Source organism: Choloepus didactylus, chromosome 20 (genome assembly GCF_015220235.1).
Source record: "Choloepus didactylus isolate mChoDid1 chromosome 20, mChoDid1.pri, whole genome shotgun sequence".
Lineage (NCBI taxonomy): Eukaryota > Metazoa > Chordata > Mammalia > Pilosa > Megalonychidae > Choloepus > Choloepus didactylus.
The window spans coordinates 15,289,472-15,308,906 of NC_051326.1; the positions used below are offsets into that span (position 1 = coordinate 15,289,472).

At 45.4% G+C, this 19,435-nt stretch overlaps 1 protein-coding gene across 2 annotated transcripts in view; it reads left to right on the forward strand.

Annotated features, from left to right (window-relative positions):
* The window catches only part of DPYSL5 (dihydropyrimidinase like 5), a 101,101-nt gene that overhangs the window by 58,871 nt on the left and 22,795 nt on the right, over nucleotides 1-19,435 (forward strand). For both annotated transcript variants that reach the window (XM_037813292.1, XM_037813293.1), the window contains exons 3-5: nucleotides 16,010-16,168; nucleotides 18,171-18,350; nucleotides 19,279-19,347. In XM_037813292.1, the coding sequence (XP_037669220.1) occupies nucleotides 16,010-16,168; nucleotides 18,171-18,350; nucleotides 19,279-19,347 (408 nt within the window). The remainder of the gene's footprint in view (nucleotides 1-16,009; nucleotides 16,169-18,170; nucleotides 18,351-19,278; nucleotides 19,348-19,435) is intronic.

The following is a 19,435-nucleotide window of genomic DNA, read 5'->3' on the forward strand; positions in this document are numbered from 1 at the left end:
TAAGTATAGACTCTGGTTTGCATTGATTGTATTTTTTCCCCAAAACCATCCCAATTTCAACACCTTGCAAAGTTGATTATTTATTTGTTATCCCTCATTCTTATATTCTTTTATTTGTACATTTAATCACAGTCATTGACCACTCTAGGTTTTACTAAGTTATACAGTTCCAGTCTTTATCTTACATCTTTCCTTCTGGTGCCATACATACCCCTAACCTTCCTCTTTCAACCATACTCACAGTCATCTTTGTTCAGTGTACTTACAGTATTATGCTACCATCACACAGTATTGTGTTATCCATTTCTGTTTGTATACAATCAGTCCTCTTGAACATTCTATACTCCTTCATCTTCAAATGCCCTATCTTTACCCTCTTTCTATCTCCTGTTATCTTCATTTCTGCATTCCTCTCCAAACCTCTCTCTCCTGTCTTTTCCTATTTGTCTGTGGCATTCCCTTTAGTATTTCTTGTAGAGGAGTTCTCCTGTTCATGAACTCTCTCAGTGTTTGTTTATCTGTAAATATTTTAAACTCTCCCTCATTTTTGAAGGACAGTTTTGCCAGATATAGGATTCTTGGTTGGCAGTTTTCCTCTTTCAGTATCTTGAATATATCATACCACTGCCTTCTCACCTCCATGGTTCCTGCTGAGAGATCCATACTTAGTCTTATCGAATATCCCTTGTATGTGATCGATCGCTTTTCTCTTGCTGCTTTCAGAATTCTCTCTTTGTTCCTTGACATTTGAAAATCTGATTAGTAAGTGTCTTGGAGTAGGTCTATTTGGATCATTTCTGTTTGGGGTAGGCTGTGCTTCTTGGATCTGTAATTTTATGTCTTTCATAAGAGTTGGGAAATTTTCATTGATTATTTCCCTTTTCTTTCTGGGATACCTGTAACATATATTCATGTACTTCATGTTGTCATTCATTTCCCTAAGACCCAGCTCATGTTTTTCCATTCTTTTCCCTATCTCGTCTTCTGTGTATAGGATTTCAGATATTCTGTCTTCTAGTTCACCGATCTTTTCTTCTGCCTCTCCAAATCTGCTGTTGTTTGTGTCCATTGTGTTTTTCATCTCTTCTGTTGTGTCTTTCATTTCCATAAATTCTGCCATTTGTTTCTTCAAGCCTACAAATCCTTCCTTATGATCAGATCACCCAGTGTCTTCTTTATAGCCTTCATCTCTTTTGTCACATTTTCTTTCAACTCATTGACTTGATTTAGAAGATTGGTTTGAACATCTTTAATTAGTTGTTTCAACTCCTGAATCTCAGTTGAGGTTAATTTGTTCCTTTGACTGGGCCATATCTTCATGTTTCCTGGTATAGCTCATTATTTTTTGCTGTCTAGGCATCAGATTTTCTTGATTAGTTTATTCTGGAGGTTGTTTTCCCTCTTTTTTCTAGGGTTTTATTGTTGGTTGTCTTTGATTACTGTATTTTCTTTGTTTCTCTCACTGGCCAGTTGTCAGATTGGCTCTGCCCCCCAGTCTTCCCACCAAATCAGGCACTGACCATGGCCCACCACAGGGATGGGAGGTAGACACTGAGCACCCCAGTGAGAAGTATTATGTGTGTAATACTAACCTGCTGGCATCCAGTGGTGCTCTGCTTTCTACTGGCCAGCAAGACCTGGATTTGTTTTAGAGCCCTGCTTTAACACTTGGGTCTTCCAATTTCTCAGCCAAGAGAGGGTCAGGTTTCCATACAGGGCATGTAGGCCAGCTCCTGCCATCTCAAGAAAGGCTCTGGGGCATCTTTTTAAGTTTTTCAATTCCCTTGCACCTTCTGGACTGTCCGGCAGATGGTGCTGTTTGGTAAGGTATCATCCTCAGAAGCTGCTTTGTCTCCGAGCACAGGTTGTGTCTACACAGATGAACTGAAATGCGGGATTCCTGTGCCCTCGATTTGCCGGCTAAAATCTGGCTTGATATGGGGCTCCACCTGTGCTAGAGTCCTGCTTCAGCTGACCCCAAGGCATCCCCAAGGCAAGGAAACGGCCACTGGCTGCTGCTTCCCGCAAGGCAGGGGAAGTGCTTCAGACCCAGGGCTGGAAATGCTGTCTCTGGCCACGTTTTCTCAGTCTCTTTGTCCCTCACTGACCTGGGCCTTGAAATGTTCTCCCCTGTCCCTTGGTCTTCAGATGGTGGGGTATGTCTCACTGCTGTGAGAGATTTTGTAGTCTGTGTCCGTGGTGGGAGGGATCCGTGCATTTCCCACATGGATACCGAGTGAAGGGGAGGGGAGAGGACTGGCTGGTTTGGGACAGAAGATTCCTACCTGATATTTCTTCTCTTTCTTCAATTCGGCATTTGCGGGGTCCTTCTCCAGTCTATGTCCTCTTTCAAAGTTTCAAACAATTCAGTATTGTTCTCTTTTTTTGTTGAATCTCTAGAGACAGGTTTTCAGTAGCTGCTTATGTCGCCATGTTGATGTCATCAGCTCCTCAGTTAATATTTTAAAATAAACTAAAACTCTATAAATAAAATAAAAGTTAACTTTATTCTTGGACTGAGTATGAGCATCAGGGTATAGAAAGAAGAGGGTCAGGATGAGGTAACCTGGGAATCCATCTTTTTTTTTTTTTTTTTCCAAATCTGTGTGTTACTTTTTAAAAAATTACTCGATTTAGTTATAAATGACCGTATAATATGCTACATGATTTAAAGTGTATGTTTGATAAATTTTGGCATAAGTATACTCTATGAAACCATCATCATAGTCAGTAAATAATCATATCCATCACTTCCCAAAGTTTCCTGGAGGCCCTTTAACCCCTCCCTGCCTCCCCTCACCTGTGTCCCAGTTAGTCACTGACCTGCTTTCTGATGCTATAGATTAGTTTGAATTTTCTAGCCTTTTTATATATATGGAATAATACAGTGTGTACTCTTTTTTCTTTTTTTTTTGTCCACCTGCGTTCACTCAGCATTATTAAGTTTTTGGCTATTAGAAATAAACAAGCCATGAACATTCATGTACAAGCGTTGGCAGGGCCATCTGCTTTCATTTGGTAATTACCGAGGAGTGGAAGGGCAGGGCGTGTGGTGGGTGATGTTTCGCTTTGTAAGAAATTGCCAAACTGGTTTCTAGAGTGATGGTAATATTTTGTATTCCTACCAGCAGTGGCTCCGCATCCTTGCCTTCCCTTGTTACAGGCAGTCTTCGTGTTTTTAGCCATTCTGATAGGTGTACAGTGGTACCTCACTGTGGTTTTGATTTGCATTTCTCTACCAATTAATGATGTTGAAGTCTTTTGTGTGCTTATTTGCCTTCTGCATATCTTCTTTGGTGGAATGTCTTCTGCCCACTTTTTAATTGAGTTGTCGGTCTTCTTTTTATTGAGTTGTAAGAGTTGTTTATGTAGTTTTGTTTTGCAAATGTTTGTTTTCTCCTAGTCTGTGGCTTGCCTTTTTATTTTCTTAACAGTGTCTTTTGAAGAACGAAAGTGTTAAATTTTGATGACAATTTGTTGATTTTTTTTCTTTTATAATTCACATGCTTTGTGCTGTAGTCAAGAAGTTTTTGCCAACCCCAAAGTCACCAAGATTTTCTCCTATATTTTCTTTTAGAAATTTTATAATTTTAGCTTCTACAATTAGATCTGTGATCCATTTTGAGTTAGTTTTTGTTGTTGTTTTGTTTTTTTAATATGGAGGTGAGGGTCAAAGCTCGTTTTTTTTACTTTTCCATATGGCTGTCCAATTGTTCCAGCACCTGTTGTTGAAAGATAACCCTTTGTCAAAAACAGAGTGACCATATACGTGTGGGTCTATCTCTGATTCTCTTTTCTGCTCTTTTGATCTCTATTTTCATACCAATAGCACACTGTATTGATGACTGTAGCTAAAATGTCTCAAAATAGGTACTATAAGCCCTCCAACTTTGTTCTTTTTCAGAGCTATTTGGCTATTCTAGGTCCTTGGAAGCAAACATTATAACTGTAGGCTATAAACCAAAAATGTAGAGAACTGAGAACCATGTTCATTAAGCAAGCACGTGATAAACATTCTCAGTTCTTAGCATGGTCTCTTTTGGTTAAGTTTAAATTTTTTTCAAGTTATTTGGGGGGAAAACCTATGACAAGATTATAAGCATTGACTTAAATATATGCCTTCACATCATTTACATCTCAATCTGAAGTAAATGGTGGCTAGGCCAAGGGGAAGAATTTCCTCTCTTCTGCTCCCTCTTTCGCTCACAATTAGGATCAGTGGAGAACAGGTGGAGCTCAGGGAGGCCTGAATAGAGGGGGACAAAATCTTTTCCCGGACGAAGGTCCACTCGGCCTCTGCCCTTACCTCTGTCTCAGGTTCCCATTCCTTCTGGAATCCTTTGTTCCCACCAGGCCCGATCTGTAGCTTCCTTTTTCTGGTTTCTCACCTTGCCAGGCATAAGAACCCTAGGACTTATATTTGAGAGCAGAGCATCTAGGATAACTTCAAACCCTCTGACTCCAAATCTCCAAACCCTAGACCTAGGAGCCCATCAAAGAGTATATTCGTCTTGCCAAGGGGAAAATGGGACATGCACAGCTTCTACTTTGGGCTCCAAGATCCCAGACCATCAGGGGCACCTGGCAGGCAGCATGTGGCTCCCTCTCCCTCCCCTCCCCCCACACTCCCCTCCCCTCCCCCCGCACTCCCCTTCTCTCCCTCCACACTCCCCATCCCCGTTGCAGTGGGGCACACCTGAGCTGTCCAGCCCAGGCCCACTTGACAGAGCACTTCTATATCCAGTATACATTTAATTTGATCACTCAGGCAAGTCTTATTACCCCTGCTTTACAGGTGGGGAAACTGAGTCTCAGAGAGGTGGAACAAGTTGCCAGGCTAATAAATGCAGGCACAGGTCTCCCAGCCTGGACTTGCAGCCCCGTTCCTTGACACCACATATCCAAGCAGGGCCGTGGCAGCTTTCCTTCTGTGGCTTTATGGCTCAGTCATCAATTTACTTTGGGCCTAAAATGAGGACGTTGCCAACATTTGAGCAGTCGAGGGAAGGAGAGCAAGTGGGGTTATCTGTGTTTCATTCCTAAATGTTGACCAGTCACTCCTGTCTTGTGTCTTTGGGCAAGACCCAGATGTTTTTTAATAAAGACCCCCATGGCTTGCTTGCCTGTAAACTTTCCCTGCTTTTGGATTAGAAGGAGCTTTGCCAAGGAGGGGGACGACAAAAGGCCTCTGTGTGCGGCTCTATTTTAGAACGGCTTCCACAGGCCCCTTGGCTTCTCAGAAGCTGCCAGCCACGCTCCCTCTGCCACATAACTCCCTTTGAGGATCATCTCCAGTCTCCATGGTAACTGCATGTCGGGAGACAGCCTGCTCTGTACCGTGGCTTTGTACTAAACACAATGAAATTAAATGGGATGCTCGGCAGTGAAGATAATCATTCTGGATTAGAGGGAAGCCCAGAGCTCCTCATTTCATAATTTTAAATGTTGGCACAATTCTCGGTTTTAGCCCTGTAATTCGAGCCTGAGCCGCACCTACCCGTCTGTTTCCAAGCTGCAGTTAGGTCCTGTTTCCACTTGGGCTCTTCTCCATTCTTTGAGGAATCTGAGGGCAAGGGAGCCCCTCGGTCAGCCCCCGGCTGCCCCTGGCTGGCATAATGTCCAGGAAACCCGGGGCTCTCAGGTCTTTCCATCTGGCTGTGTGATTTCCTCCGAGCCCCAGTTTTCTTATCTGTAAATGCGAAGAGTGACCCGACAGTGCTGATGGCTTCAGTGGGAACGGCAGGCTGCTCCTGTAGCCCCAGATGGGCTACTCGGCCGTGTCTGGGAACGACCCAGTTTATTCCAGGGTTTAAAGGAAAATGTCCCAACTGCAGTAATGTGTATCAAGTCTCACAATAAAAATCGTGCATGGTTTTGCAGTCCTCCCACCAGTCAGAATTCATATATTCCTCATTCCAAAATGAGAAAATGTCAGGGCTGACATATGTTGTACATACTTCCTTACCAGTTGTCTGTGTTAAGCGTATCCTTTGGGGTGAAGCTGGGAAGGGCTTACCCCAGGCTGTGGGGTTTTTGGTGGTTACTATTTCAGCAGTATCAGACCTGTCCTCAGAATCACAGAGTGTGGGATTTACAGTAAAAAAAACACCTGGATCCCAGTCTCGGCTCATCTCTTGAACAGCTGAGATGATGAAATGCCTGTCTCACAGGGTAGTTGTGAAAAGTAGACAAGGGAAATGCTTTGCTGTAAACCTGGAGGGTTTCCTACACTTTGGCAGAAAGGGGGCGGGTCCTGGGGCTGGTTTGCTGCTCTCTAAGAGATTCCTTCCACGTCTAGTGTCATCCCGAGGTGTTTACATCCCCTGCTGCCTTTGACCCCTGCAGGCTGCGAATCCCAGAATCTAGGAATGCTCTTTCCAGGTGGTTCTGCCACCAGCACTGCCGCATGAGCAGCCCGGCAGCGAGCCAGCGCCCCTTTGTATTTAGGAATTTGTGGCAGGTGGGAAGGAGGGGCAGGGGCCCTTACATAGCCCCCTCCTGCCCTGTGCATGACTCAGCTGCTCCAGCAGCCTGGTGGTCAACCCTGTTCTTTATTGATGAGGCCAAAGAAAGGAGTAGTGGTGGGAACGTTGCACCGCATCCCAGACCTTTCTCTCTGTTCTCGGCAGCCGCTGTACGTCGTGTGTGTGTACCTCGAGTCTACCTGTTGGGCTGGACCTGACTTTCTGAGCAGATGAGCTCACGGGCTCGAGAACCCAGAAGCTTCCCTGGTCTGATCACCGATGGGTTATCTGTCTCCACACCATCGAGAGCTGAAGTGCATTTCTACCAAACTTCAAAATGCAAATGTCGCTCTTGGGCCTGCCCTGGGACCCCTCCCCAGGCTGCCCACCCTCTATGAGGCTTTGCTGGACCCCCACTCAGAGCCCTCTGTCCCTGACCCCTGGGCTTCCACCCCCTTCTGCTCTCCCAGCCTGCTCTCTCGGCCCCTGTCCCTGGCTTCCTAGAACTGGCCCATCCCAGTGGCATGTTCATTTTGGCCAAGTCCTGTTACACTCCCACCCTGGTTTGCATCAACCTCATCTTGGCTCAGACCAACATTCCTGATCTCCCCAAAACCTCTCCTCCAGGGATTTGACCTCATCTCCGGTTTTGCTAAGAAGTCTGTGATGAAGGACTGAGCCCCTCAGCTCTCCAGCATGTCACCTCTGTCTCCTTTGTCCCTTCCTGAATAGATGGGAAGAGATGTCTCTCCCAGCCCAATAGATATCAACCTTCAGTTTCCTGGGTAGTGCAGCTGATAGTGACGCCCATTTCACAGGGCGATTGTTAGAACGAAACGGGCTTAGCACAGGGCCCAGCAGAGTACCTGCTCAGTGATGGTATCATCATTAAAGAGTTTCATCTCCACTTGAATGTGCCTCAATCAGCTCTGCCTCAATAGGTCTAAAAGCTTCCTTACCTCCTAAATTTGATCTTCCGTGTCCTGATACTGTCTTTTCAGTCTCTAAGGATAAAACCTCCTCCACACCTTCTCTTCTGTCACCAGACTGTGCTTTTGCATCCAAGCATGTGTTTCACATCTGTCCCTTCCATCTCAGTCCCCAATTTCCGGTCCAGAACCCCAGCCCCAGCGTCCAGCTGGCACACCATGATCAGAGTAATCCTGAGGCTTGAGATCCGTGTCCTTGCTCGGTCCCGAAGCCTGTGTGGTGGCACATGGCCTACAGCAGAGACCCCGCAGTCCATCTCAGCTGCCACAGCAGCCTCCCTTCCTGCCCACAGCCGTGCCCAGGGATGGGGGTGCAGCCAGAGTCCTCTCTGTCAATGTGCCCCTAAGTCCCACACGCCCTAAACTCCCTCATTAACACCATCTCCGCAAACACAAGGTGATGCACTCTGATGAGAGGACGGAATCCAGGTTGTTTTAGTTTCCTGGCTCCTAAAGCAAATACTGTGCAATGGGTTGGCTTAAACCATAGGAATTTACTGGCTCCCAGTTTTGAGGCTAGGAGAAGTCCAAAATCAAGGTGTCATCAAGACATTGCTTTCTCCCAGAAGACTGGCGTTCTGGGGCCGGCTGCCACCGATCCTTGGTCCTTGGCTTTTCCATCACGTGGCAAGGCACAAGGCGGCCTCTTCTGGCTTCTCAGTTCCATTGACTTCCGGGCTCTGGCTTTCTCTCTCTCTGTGACCTTCCCTATAAGGCCCTCAGTGATAGGATTAAGACCCAGCCTGACTCAGCTGGGCCACACCTTAACTGAAGTGACCTCGTCAAAAGGTCCTATTTACAAAGGCTCACAGTCGCAGGAAAGGATTAAGCTTAAGAACATGTTTTTCTGGGTACGGCGCTCCAAACCACCACACAGTCCACACAGTTTAGTTGTAACCAGACTTGTCTCAAGTCAAACAGGTCTATTTTCTGTCCCCCGACTGTCCCCTGACTTTGCCCCCATCATCTCCTGCCCCAGGGCACCCTGGCCTGCCCAGCTCATGCCCACCTCTGGCCTAGAACCTGCCTGTCCTCACATGACCCCTCCTTCCTCGGGTCGTCTTTTGAACTTGATGCCTTCTATCATCATTTAGGAATACTACCTTCTGCTTTCTTGTACTCTCATTTATTTGAACAGTCGTTTCCATTAAAGTTGAGCTTGCTTTCTTGTCCTGTTTGCCCACTGGAATTTAAGTGCAGATCCAATATTGCCTGTTCCCTCTGTGAATGTAAAAAGAATGAAGCGTGAGTTTTAGGCGTGGTTGGAAAGTGGGACCATGGCCTAGCTGAGGTGGTAGAGTCCAGGGACCCAAAAGGTAGGCGTGAAAGTAGAAGGAGGCTTAGGAGGGCAGTGTGGGGCTTGGAGAAAACAAGTCAGCTGCAGAATTAGGGGTCAAGAAGAGGCGTGAGAGCTGCAGCCAGAGGAGCAGAGGTAGTGGCAGGGAATGGACCAAGCATCACTGGGATACCCTGGAGAGAGGCTTTTTTCTTCAGAGAAAAACGGCATTTGACAGAAGGCATTTAGGAGGTGTTCTGGTTTGCTAATGCTGCCTTTTCACAAAACTCCAGAAACGGATCGGCTTTTATAAAGGGAGTTTATTTGGTTACACATTTACAGTCTTAAGGCCATAAAGTATCCAAGGTAAGTAATCAACAATTGGGTACCTTCACTGGAGGATGGCCAATGGTGTCCAGAAAACGTCTGTTAGCTGGGAAGGCACGTGGCTGGTGTCTGCTCCAAAGTTCTGGTTTCAAAATGGCTTTTTTCCCAGGACATTCCTCTCTAGGCTGCAGTTCCTCAAAAATGTCACTCGTAGTTGCTCTTGGGGTGTTTGTCCTCTCTTAGCTTCTTCAGGGCAAGACTGTGCTTTCAATGGCCGTCTTCAAACTGTCTCTCATCTGCAACTACTCGCTCAGCTACTGTGCATTCTTCAAGGTGTCCCTCTTGGCTGTAGCAAGCTTGCTCCTTCTGTCTGAGCTTATATAGTGCTCCAGTAATCAAGGCCCATGCTGAATGGGTGGGGCCAAGCCTCCATGGAAATTATCTCATCAGAGTTATCACCTACAGTTGGGTGGGTCACATCTCCATGGAAACACTCAAAGGATTCCAATCTAATCAGCACTAAAACATCTGCCCCACAAGAATGCATCAAAGAATATTGCTTTTTCTGGGGGACATAATACATTCAAATCGGCACAGTACCCTATTGTTGATGCCTTAGCTTGGACACTTTTATGGCTTTAAGACTGTAACTTTGCAACCAAATAACCCCCCTTTATAAAAGCCAATCCATTTCTGATATTTTGGATAATGGCAGCATTAGCAAACCGGAATAGGAAGGGTCTGAGTAAAAGATGGAAGATGATTTTCTTCAACTCCAAGAGAAGCAGATCCACCTAAACAAATGATGGCTTTCCCCACTGCACTAAGCAGTGTAGGAATGTTTGTGCCACATTTGCTAGTTTACAGAACACACCCAGATGCTTGTCATTCAATTCTCAGGGCAGAATTGTTCCCACTTTCACGATTGAGTTGCCCTTAATCCACGCATCTAGGTAGTAGCAGATCCAGGTTTCACACCCTGCTTTTCTGAGCCCAATCACCTCCCCAGACACACCCCCCTTCCCTCTGCATCCATATGAAAATATGTGCCAGGAAAACCCTCTCTCTCCCCCAAAGAAAAATCCCATGCGTTAGCTCTGACCCACGTGCCTTCCCAGCATACTTGGGACTTGGCCTTGCAGCAACAGAACTAAACATTCAGGGCCCAGAAAAAGGAAGGAGAGGGAGGGAGAGGGAGAAAGAGAGAGGGAGAGGGAGAGAAACTGCTGCTTCTGGAAACTCAGAAAAGCATGATTGGTGCTGCAGCAGTGTAGAAGAAGGTGAGAGGGTGACTCTCTCCAAACAGATTTCTCTCCAAAACCGGGAAGTCAGCAAATAAATCATCACCTGAATGGGCACAAGTACGTGAAATTTCTTCCCAACTTACTAAGCAGGTCCCAGGTGAATTTGGAGACCTTTCTGTACCCCAGAGTGCTCCTGTGAACTTCCAAAGCATAAAGACAACGTTGATAAAAGGTTTAGATTGAGTTCTAGTCCACGTTCCTGCTCTTTGCCAAGAGTCTGTCTGGAAATTGTGCCATGAAGTGGATTACCATTAAGTGTATTAAGAGTTTTTTTAGGGAACAGATAGGCTGGCGACTGTGGGAATTGGCAAGTCTGGATTCTGTAGGGCAGGCCAATGAAGATTTAGATAAATTCCCCAAGAGAAGCTGGCTGGCTGAAGTAGAGATAGAAATTCCTCTTTCTGACAGCTGAAATCATCAGTTCTCTCTTTAAGACCTTCCACTGATTGATGAGCCATCTTTCATTGCTGAAGGCCTCTCCTTTGTTGATTGTAGATGTAATCAGCCGCAGGTGCAGTCAACTGACTAATGATTTAAATTCATGAAATTCCCTCACAATAACCATCAGGCCACTGCTTGCTTGACCAGACAACAGGACACCATAACCTGGCCAAGTTGACCCATGAACTTAACCATCACACTGGGCAGCAAATAAATCCAGATCTACCCAACACTGTATATCATCAATGTCAAAAGCAAAATAACAGTAACCCTTTGAAATAGTAAAATTATGCTTCGTGTCCTGCCAAAAGCATATAATGGTGCTCTATTTTGTTTAAACAAATAGTTCTAATGCCTTTAACAGTGGATTTCTACATTCAGGATAAAAACAATGCCCATACAGAGGGGGACTGCTTGGCTGGCTTGGTAACCGGGTGGTTTTGCCAGGCACTGGGCTCACGAGGCCCTCGTGGGTTTGGCCGCTCTGCAGTCTGCTCTGCGACGGTGGGAAACGCGCACCCCACGGCCTGCAACTCCACTCCGGAGAGGTGTCCCCGGCGCAGGGACAGCCTCTGCATGCAGAGGAGACGGCGGACAGCCCTCAGTGTTGCCCGTGAACTCATAAATGACCACATAATATACAGAGTTAATTAGAATGAATGAAGTAAGTCCACACAGAGGAATAGAAAAGATAATGTTGAGTTGCAAAAGGGTCCCTCAGGAGCCTCAGGGGAGACAGACGGGACCAGGAGGGGAGGGCCTCAGTTGCACCGGGAATATTTATTTTGTTTTAAAAAGGGAATCAGGTAAATACACAAAAGTGTTAACATTTGTTAAATCTGGGTAGGGGATACATGGTTGGGTGTTTTATTATTTTCTTTACTTTTACCATATGTTTGAAGTATTTTATTATTAAATACTTACAAATGAAGTATTTTAAACACATAAGCATGCTTGACTAAATTTTAAGTTGTTTTAGCAACCTCCAAATTTGTTTTTTTAAAATGGGTATTACAAAAGTAATACATCCTATTATTTACATTTTGGAAAAGCAAGAAAACTAAATTACTCATAATCTAAAGACAGCCACTCTTGATATTTTGATATCTTTCATTCCTTTTTTTTTCCTGCTTTGTGGGATGTGTTTAAACCTCTAAGCATCTTGTAAATACATATTAAATTCTGCTGTTTTCACTATTTTCCCATGTTATAATTTAGCCTCCATGAACATCATTTTATTGTGCTAAAATATAAATAAATTAAAACTTGCCACGTTAACGATTTTTAAGTATGCAATTCAGTGGCTTTAATTAGTCACAATGTTGCACTACCATCACCACCATCCATTACCGAAACTCTCCCATCACCCCAAATAGAAACTCTGTCCCCATTAGGCAATCATTCCCCATTCTCACCTTCTTCCCATCCCCTGGCAACCTTGAATCTACTTTCTGTCTCTATGAATTTGCCTGTTTATAATATGTGGAATTATAAAATATGTGTCCTTTTGTGTCTGGCATCTTTCACTTAACATAATGTTTTCAAGGTTCATTCATGTTGTCATGTGTTGAATCAGAATTTCATTCCTTTTTATGGATAAATAGTATTCCATTGTATGTATATACCCCCTGTGTCAATTTGAAACTGTTATGTACCTGAGAAAAACCGTGCTCTTTTAACCCAATCTTGTGGGTGCAGACTTATTTTGATTACGTTGTTTCCATGGAGATGTGACCCACCCAATTGTGGGTGGGGCCTTTTGATTCGATTATTTCCATGGAGAAGTGACCCCGCCCATTCAAGGTGGGGTTTAATTAGTTTACTGGTGTCCTTAAGAGAGCTCAGGGAGAGAGAGAAAGCTTGGAGCCAACACAGACCCAGATGCTTGGAGATGCTTGGAGATGCAGATGAAAAGACATTTGAAGATGCTAAGTTAAGAGATGAAGCCCAGGGTTTGCCCCACAGAAGCTAAGTGAGAACCTGCAGATACTTTAAGAGAAAGCCACTGGAATCAGAAGCTGAAAGCAACACAACCGAGGAGCAAAGGACCAGCAGATGCCAGCCACATGCCTTCACAGCTGAGAGATGTTCTGGATGCCATCGGCCTTTCTTCAGTGAAGGTATCCTTTTATTGCTGCCTTATTTTGAACTCTTTTATGGCCCTAGAACTGTAAATTTGTAACCTAATAAACCCCCTTTATAAAAGCCAATCCGTTTCTTGTATATTGAATTCCAGCAGTTTTAGCAAACCCAAACAATCCCATACATCTGTCAATGGACACTTGTGTTGCTTCCACCTATCTTTACTGTGAGTAATGCTGCTATGAACATCAGTGTAGAAGTATCTGTTCAAGTCCCTGCTTTCAGTTTTGCGGGTATATACCAGGAGTGAAAGTGCTGGCTCATGTGGTAATTCTATATTGAACTTTTTTGAGGAAACTCCAAACCTTTTCCACAACGGCTGCTTCATTTTATATTCCCGCCAGCAATGCACAAGGGTTCTGATTTCTTCACATCCTCACCAACATCATTTTTAATGACTTCCATTGAACCAAATTAGCTTTTGCATAAAGACAGCTATGAACATTCAAGAGTCACATCATCACATATTCTTAAGTGTAAGTCTTTTCAAAGCCTCAGGAAGGGGATTGGGTCAAGCTCTGCTGTTGATTTCTACAAGGCTGTTATGTGTGGGATGACGCTGAAAAGGTCTGTCATAACTGTGCGATCACATTCCCATGAAGACGGAGATTGTCAGCATTCATCCTTTTGGTAGGATCTGTACACATGTAAAAAGCCAGCTCTGTTATGTGTCTTGCCTGGAAGGAAAGAAGTGCTTGTTCAGCCAGTGTCTGGACTAGGCTTGCTAATCCCGTTATTGCCTGGGGTAATGGCAATAATAACTATCCCAGATATTTATGTGTGTGCCCTCTTGTCAGCTTGTAGAAGCTCTCACATCCATTGCCAGCTGATCCTCTCGAGGCCCCCAGGAGGTGAGGCAAGGAGTGGGCACATGGTCTCTGCTAGATTACAGCCAGTAAGTGTCTCAGGCACAGCCACTGCCCAGTGCTCCTGACTCCTTCCTCTTTTCAGATGCTATCCTCAGACCTGGGCAGGAGGAGCCCAGCCCTGGACCTCTGAGACTGCACACCGTCCCTGTACGGCCAAGGGACCATGTCTGCCCAGACCCCAGGAGCCCACTCCGCCACCACGCTCTGGGCCCCTGGAACTCACTGACCAAATGGCCATGAGCACTTTTGGGGCCCACGTCTCCTGCACTGTAAAATCAAGCCTGGCCACCGCAGGCTTTAGGGTGGCATATTTGTCACAATGGGAGGATAGAATATATTTTGTTAAACAGTTTGTCAGTTTGATCTATAGCTTTTAAATATTTAGAGATTTTGTGCATGGATCTCCTTTTCTTTTTTAATCTGGGACCCCCAAATATTAAGAAGAGTCCTGGCTCTTTTCTCACATGCTGCTATTTCCAGGTTCTCTTTTTTTTCTTTCCAAGGCTACAGACCTACTGAGGGCTTGCAATGGAAAGCAATCTGGAACCACTGAAAAACAAAGCCATTTAATGTGTAAAGTCCCAATATATCAGACACCCCCATATTCACATGTACAAGCAAAAATTGCATTTCAGGACAAAATAGAGTACAACCACCTGCTGTGAGGATGAATCAGCCGGGCAGGATCCAGCAAAAACATAAATAAGAAGCCAGCTAGTAGAGCTACAACCTTCCTTCCCTCTTTCTTCACCACCCCCATCCCAATTCCTACATGTGTATCAGGGAACCACCCCCTCTGTCGGCTGCTTGAAGATGTGCAAGAAGTCGGACTCCAGGTTCTCACAGGCCCAGCCAACGGGCACAGGGTCACTATGGGAAGTCAAGGTTGCAAGATTTTTCATTTTGATTGTTGTTTGGCCACTGAACTATCTCCCTACCCCTGCTCCACACCCCCATTATTCCCCAACATTTCTGATTCACCATCAAGTATTTAGATGAATATAGAAGCATGAAATCAATAAGACAATTTTATTCAGCTTTTTTTTCTCCCCTAGAGAGAACAGAGATATGCAGCTAACTTCTGAATAGTTAAATTCCAAACCTTTTGCCAAGTCTATTCCATAAATGACATTTTTCTTGACTTTCACAACTCTCCAAGGTATAGCCATTGTCTGAATCTTAGAGGTTAAGTAACCCAGCTGACGTGATCCACGTGGGAGGTGACAGAGCTGGGACTCAAACCCCAGGCTCTGACACCAAATCACTGTAAGGACCCAAACAGAAGCAATGGTTTTGTCCAAACTTTATTCATCAGAAAAAGAGAGTTGCCTTATATTAGAGCCTTCACAAATTCACCTGTACTATGAGCCCCTTCTCAATTATTTTAATTTTAAACATAAAGTTTTGTTTGGGAACAACATGTTAGCCTGAAACAGCTTTGATCAATGCTAGTTTTGGAAGCTACGGACGTCAGTTGACCAAATTGGTTTTTTAAAAGTGGTGGGAAAATCTTTAATATAGATTTAGTAATTACTCCAGGAGGATAGGTCTTGCAATTGCAAGTGAGGCTTTTTAAAGATTTCTTCTAACATGGTTATATTGTGGAGATTGTGATAGGGTAATATTTCATTGATAAGTCATACATGGATTCAAAAAGTGCTGTATCTCAAGCAAAATAGATGGAAAGTAAGTTAATGTGCTTGGAAAGATTGATGACAAAGATCTTGATGTTGAAAATGCATATAAAGAGTTTGGATAAAATTGTTTCATGGGAAATGTGGAGACTAAACAAAACAATATATCCAAATTAACATTTTAAATATTATGGTTTAGATAAATATGTGAAACTAAATTAACAAATAGTATAAGTAGACTATGTCTACTGATTTGTCTTTTACATCCCTAAGGGATATATATTCAAGTTCGCTAAAAATAATTTCGGGGTGGAGGGAGTCCGTTCCCTGGGAGCATAGGGGTTAGCTCAGGCTTGGGGAACCCACTAAACGCAGAAACTCGGATGTGGAAGAAGCAGGTTTGTGTGCTGGCCACCCCGGCTCCCTGCTCCTCCACCCAGCAACGTGCTCGTGTGGTCCTGGCAGCTGCGTGGGGAGGGGGAGTCTGGGGGTCCTGGGTGTCCTTCGAGGCGCCCAGGCCGTGGGGGTTGGGGCTCTGACCACTGCTTCCTCCCGCCCCCCAGGCCGCGCTGGTTGGAGGCACCACCATGATTGTCGGCCACGTCCTGCCCGACAAGGAGACCTCCCTCGTGGACGCCTACGAGAAGTGCCGGGGGCTGGCCGACCCCAAGGTCTGCTGTGACTACGCCCTCCACGTGGGCGTCACCTGGTGGGCCCCCAAGGTAACAGGGCCGGGGGGTCCCAGGAGGACACACAGATGCTCTCTAGCCGGAGGAGCCATCCAGGCTGGGTCTGCTGGCACTGGTGTCCTCCTGCAAGTTTGGGACACAGTCCTCTGCCCTAGCTCCTCCAGATGCCAAATGATCCCAGAAGGGGGGTGAGAGGGCCTGTCTCCTTCACCTAAAGAGCCAGCTGTGCCGCAGACAGTGCCCGGGCTGCGATGAGGGCTCTAAGGCCGGAAGTCAGGCCTCGGGCGCACTGCCCCTTCCTCTGACCACAGGGCTTTCATGCCTCCTGGTGCTTGACTTTGCCCCTCACTTGTGACCCACGGCCATCAGGTGCCACTGCCAAGGAGTGGGCTGAGCAGGGTCAGCCTCAGCAGGTTGTAACATTTTTGGGCCCAGAGCTGAGGTCTCGGAACTGAGTATCCTCTGTGGGCTCAGCATCTGCCTGGGATGATTGGATCTGGGGAAACCTGCCTACTGGGGCCCAGCCTCTGCTCTGGGGAAGCCCGGAGGCTGCTTCTGGCTCCCTCTGGTCCTTTCTTGGTTCAGCTTCTATATCCAGTTTGTGTCTAAGCCCCTGGCCCCAGGTCTGCCTGTTCCCTCCCTGCCCCAGGCCTCAGGGATGGTGCCCAGATTCCCATCTCCATGCTCCCCCTGAAAACAGATACACAGGCATTTACAGTCTGCTCTGTTTCCAAAGTTTTACTGCTTTATTGACCTAGGAAAGCAGCCTGGATATTAATTTTCTCGTGAAGGATTTATTAAGCACCCTGTACCAGAAGTCAGGTGGGTGCAGAGAACCACAAAAGTAACAAGTATTAAGAAGGTTTATGAAGCTCTTCGCTTGTGGACTGTGGTCTAAAGGGTCTGGCTCCCTTCTGAGATGGTAACTAAAAGCCTCACTGTACTTCTGCCCCCTGCATTTTAGTCTTGAGGGTGGGGCTCACCTGGTCTCCCCCATTCCTTCTGACGGGTCATTTATGGAAGGCCTTGGAGCCCCCAGTGCCATGAAGGCCCCTCCGCCCCGCACAGGGCTGAAGGTCAAGTCCCTTGTCTCAGATGGGGGTCCCCATCTCGACGCCCTCCTGGGGGGGGTGATCCCTCCCTGCTGAGCCTCCCTCCGTCTCCTCCCCCTGGATTGGCCTGGAATAGGGGGTCCACTGAGACCCCAGGAACCGGCCGAGGCCAGGCCAGCCATCCCTAGTCCCCAGAGGTTGCGAGGACTTTCATGCTTTTAGAATTTAAAATTAGTTTTTATAAGTTTAAATATTTTCTTCTAATTACAGATTTTGGAAAGATAAAAGCACACAATCTGATCACTGCAATACCATCATTAGTGTTATTTGAGCTTATTTCTTGCCGGTCTTTTTCCTTGTATATGCTTTTGACATAGTTACTTTTAAAGTATGAGCATTTTCTACTTTGCTGCATAGCTCTCAAGGCCTCCAATGTAATGGCCACCTAATATCCTGTCAAGTAGCTGAACCATAACCATAATTTATCTACCTATCCAATGTTACTTCTGATTTTTTCCTAATATTAACAACATTGGGGCGAATAGTCTTATTCACAAAGCTTTGTTTGTGTTTGGGTTTATTCCTGTTAGATTTTCCCCGGGGTCTCTAGCTTTTTAGCATTAGCGTACCTTCTTTGTATCCCTGCTGGGAGAAATAGGCAACAGAAGTAAACGTCATTAGTGCATTTAACACAAAGGCTGGTTTGGAGGCAGGACACCCAACAGGCCCACGTGATGGGAGAAACACGCCTGTAATATGACAATATAGCACCTATATTTGTGTGCTTGACAATTTTCAAAGGGCTTCTGCCTCCGTTCTCTCCTGGGTCTGCTCAGCATCCTGCGGGGTGGAAGGAAAGAGGGCAAGTGAGAGATTGCAAGTGCTCATTCACATGGTGACCTGCCCCCCTGAGCCCCGTGCCTGCCCGCCGGCCTCTTGAACATCCGTCCTCACGGGCATCACCTTTGCGTTTTGCTCTCCAGGTGAAAGCAGAAATGGAGATGCTGGTGAGGGAGAAGGGTGTCAACTCGTTCCAGATGTTCATGACCTACAAGGACTTGTATATGCTTCGAGACAGTGAGCTGTACCAAGTCTTCCATATGTGCAAGGACATCGGGGCGATCGCCCGAGTCCACGCCGAAAATGGGGAGCTCGTGGCTGAGGCAAGTTTGCAGTAGGGAATGGGGGTGGGGGAAGCAGTGGAGACATCCTCAGGGGGATTCCAGATCACCCATCTTTTAAAAGAAAGTGTGAGACCACTGAATGATATATCTGAAGGTGGCTAAAAGGGGGAAATTTTAAGTTACATGTATGTTACTAAAATAAAAATTATTTAAAAAACGTAAAAAGAGGAAGAAAAGAAAGTGTGAGGTATGAATATAGATGACAAATCTTGATCAGAAAATCCAAACTTTTCTACTGTCTAAAAGAAGCAAATCTCTGTAGTCCCAAAAGATTTCTTAAGTCTTAGATGATGCTGTCTTATTGCTAATGACATTTAGCTCATGTAAATTCCATTATGACAAAAGCATTCAAAGCACCTCCTAGTAATATTTTTAATGAGATTTTCCATGCAGAATAAATAAGAATGCAGTTTTCTTCTTTTCTCAGCCTCTTCAGAGATGCTGAGGTGGTCAAACTATCTATTCACTAGCACCAAGGAAGGTGGGCCCCCTGTACTCCTAGGCTAAATGGGATACTTGGGTAAGGGGTTGTTGAAAGCTGGAGATGTGTCTAGATTTTCAGTGGAGAAATTCTGGTTTTCGTATCAGTAAAGCATGCCTGTCTTTGGTGCCCCAGCCTGTTGGCTAATTACTGAACTGTATTTAAGATGAAAAGATGTTTAAGATGAAAAAATGTGTTGTCATTTTAAAGTGAGAATCAGGAGAGCTTTACTGCGGGGGACCCTGTGCTGGTTCTGCCCTGTTCAGAAGAGAAATACAACAAAAAATGAGAAAAGGAGCAATTCTGTTGGAATGGGCTGTGTTGAGCATATTTTGCTTTTCCTTGGGTTCTCTATGGGTCTTATGTCTCTGTGATTCTCTCAATTTTCTTTTCCTTTTTTTTTTTTCCTTTCCACTGTTTTTTCAGGGTGCTAAGGAAGCACTGGATTTGGGTATCACTGGCCCCGAAGGAATCGAGATCAGCCGCCCCGAGGAGGTGAGGAAGATTTCCTGTGTCCTTTGGTAACGTCCTTCACGTAGATTCACAGAGACTTTGGGGATGGAAGAGACGTTAGTAAATATAA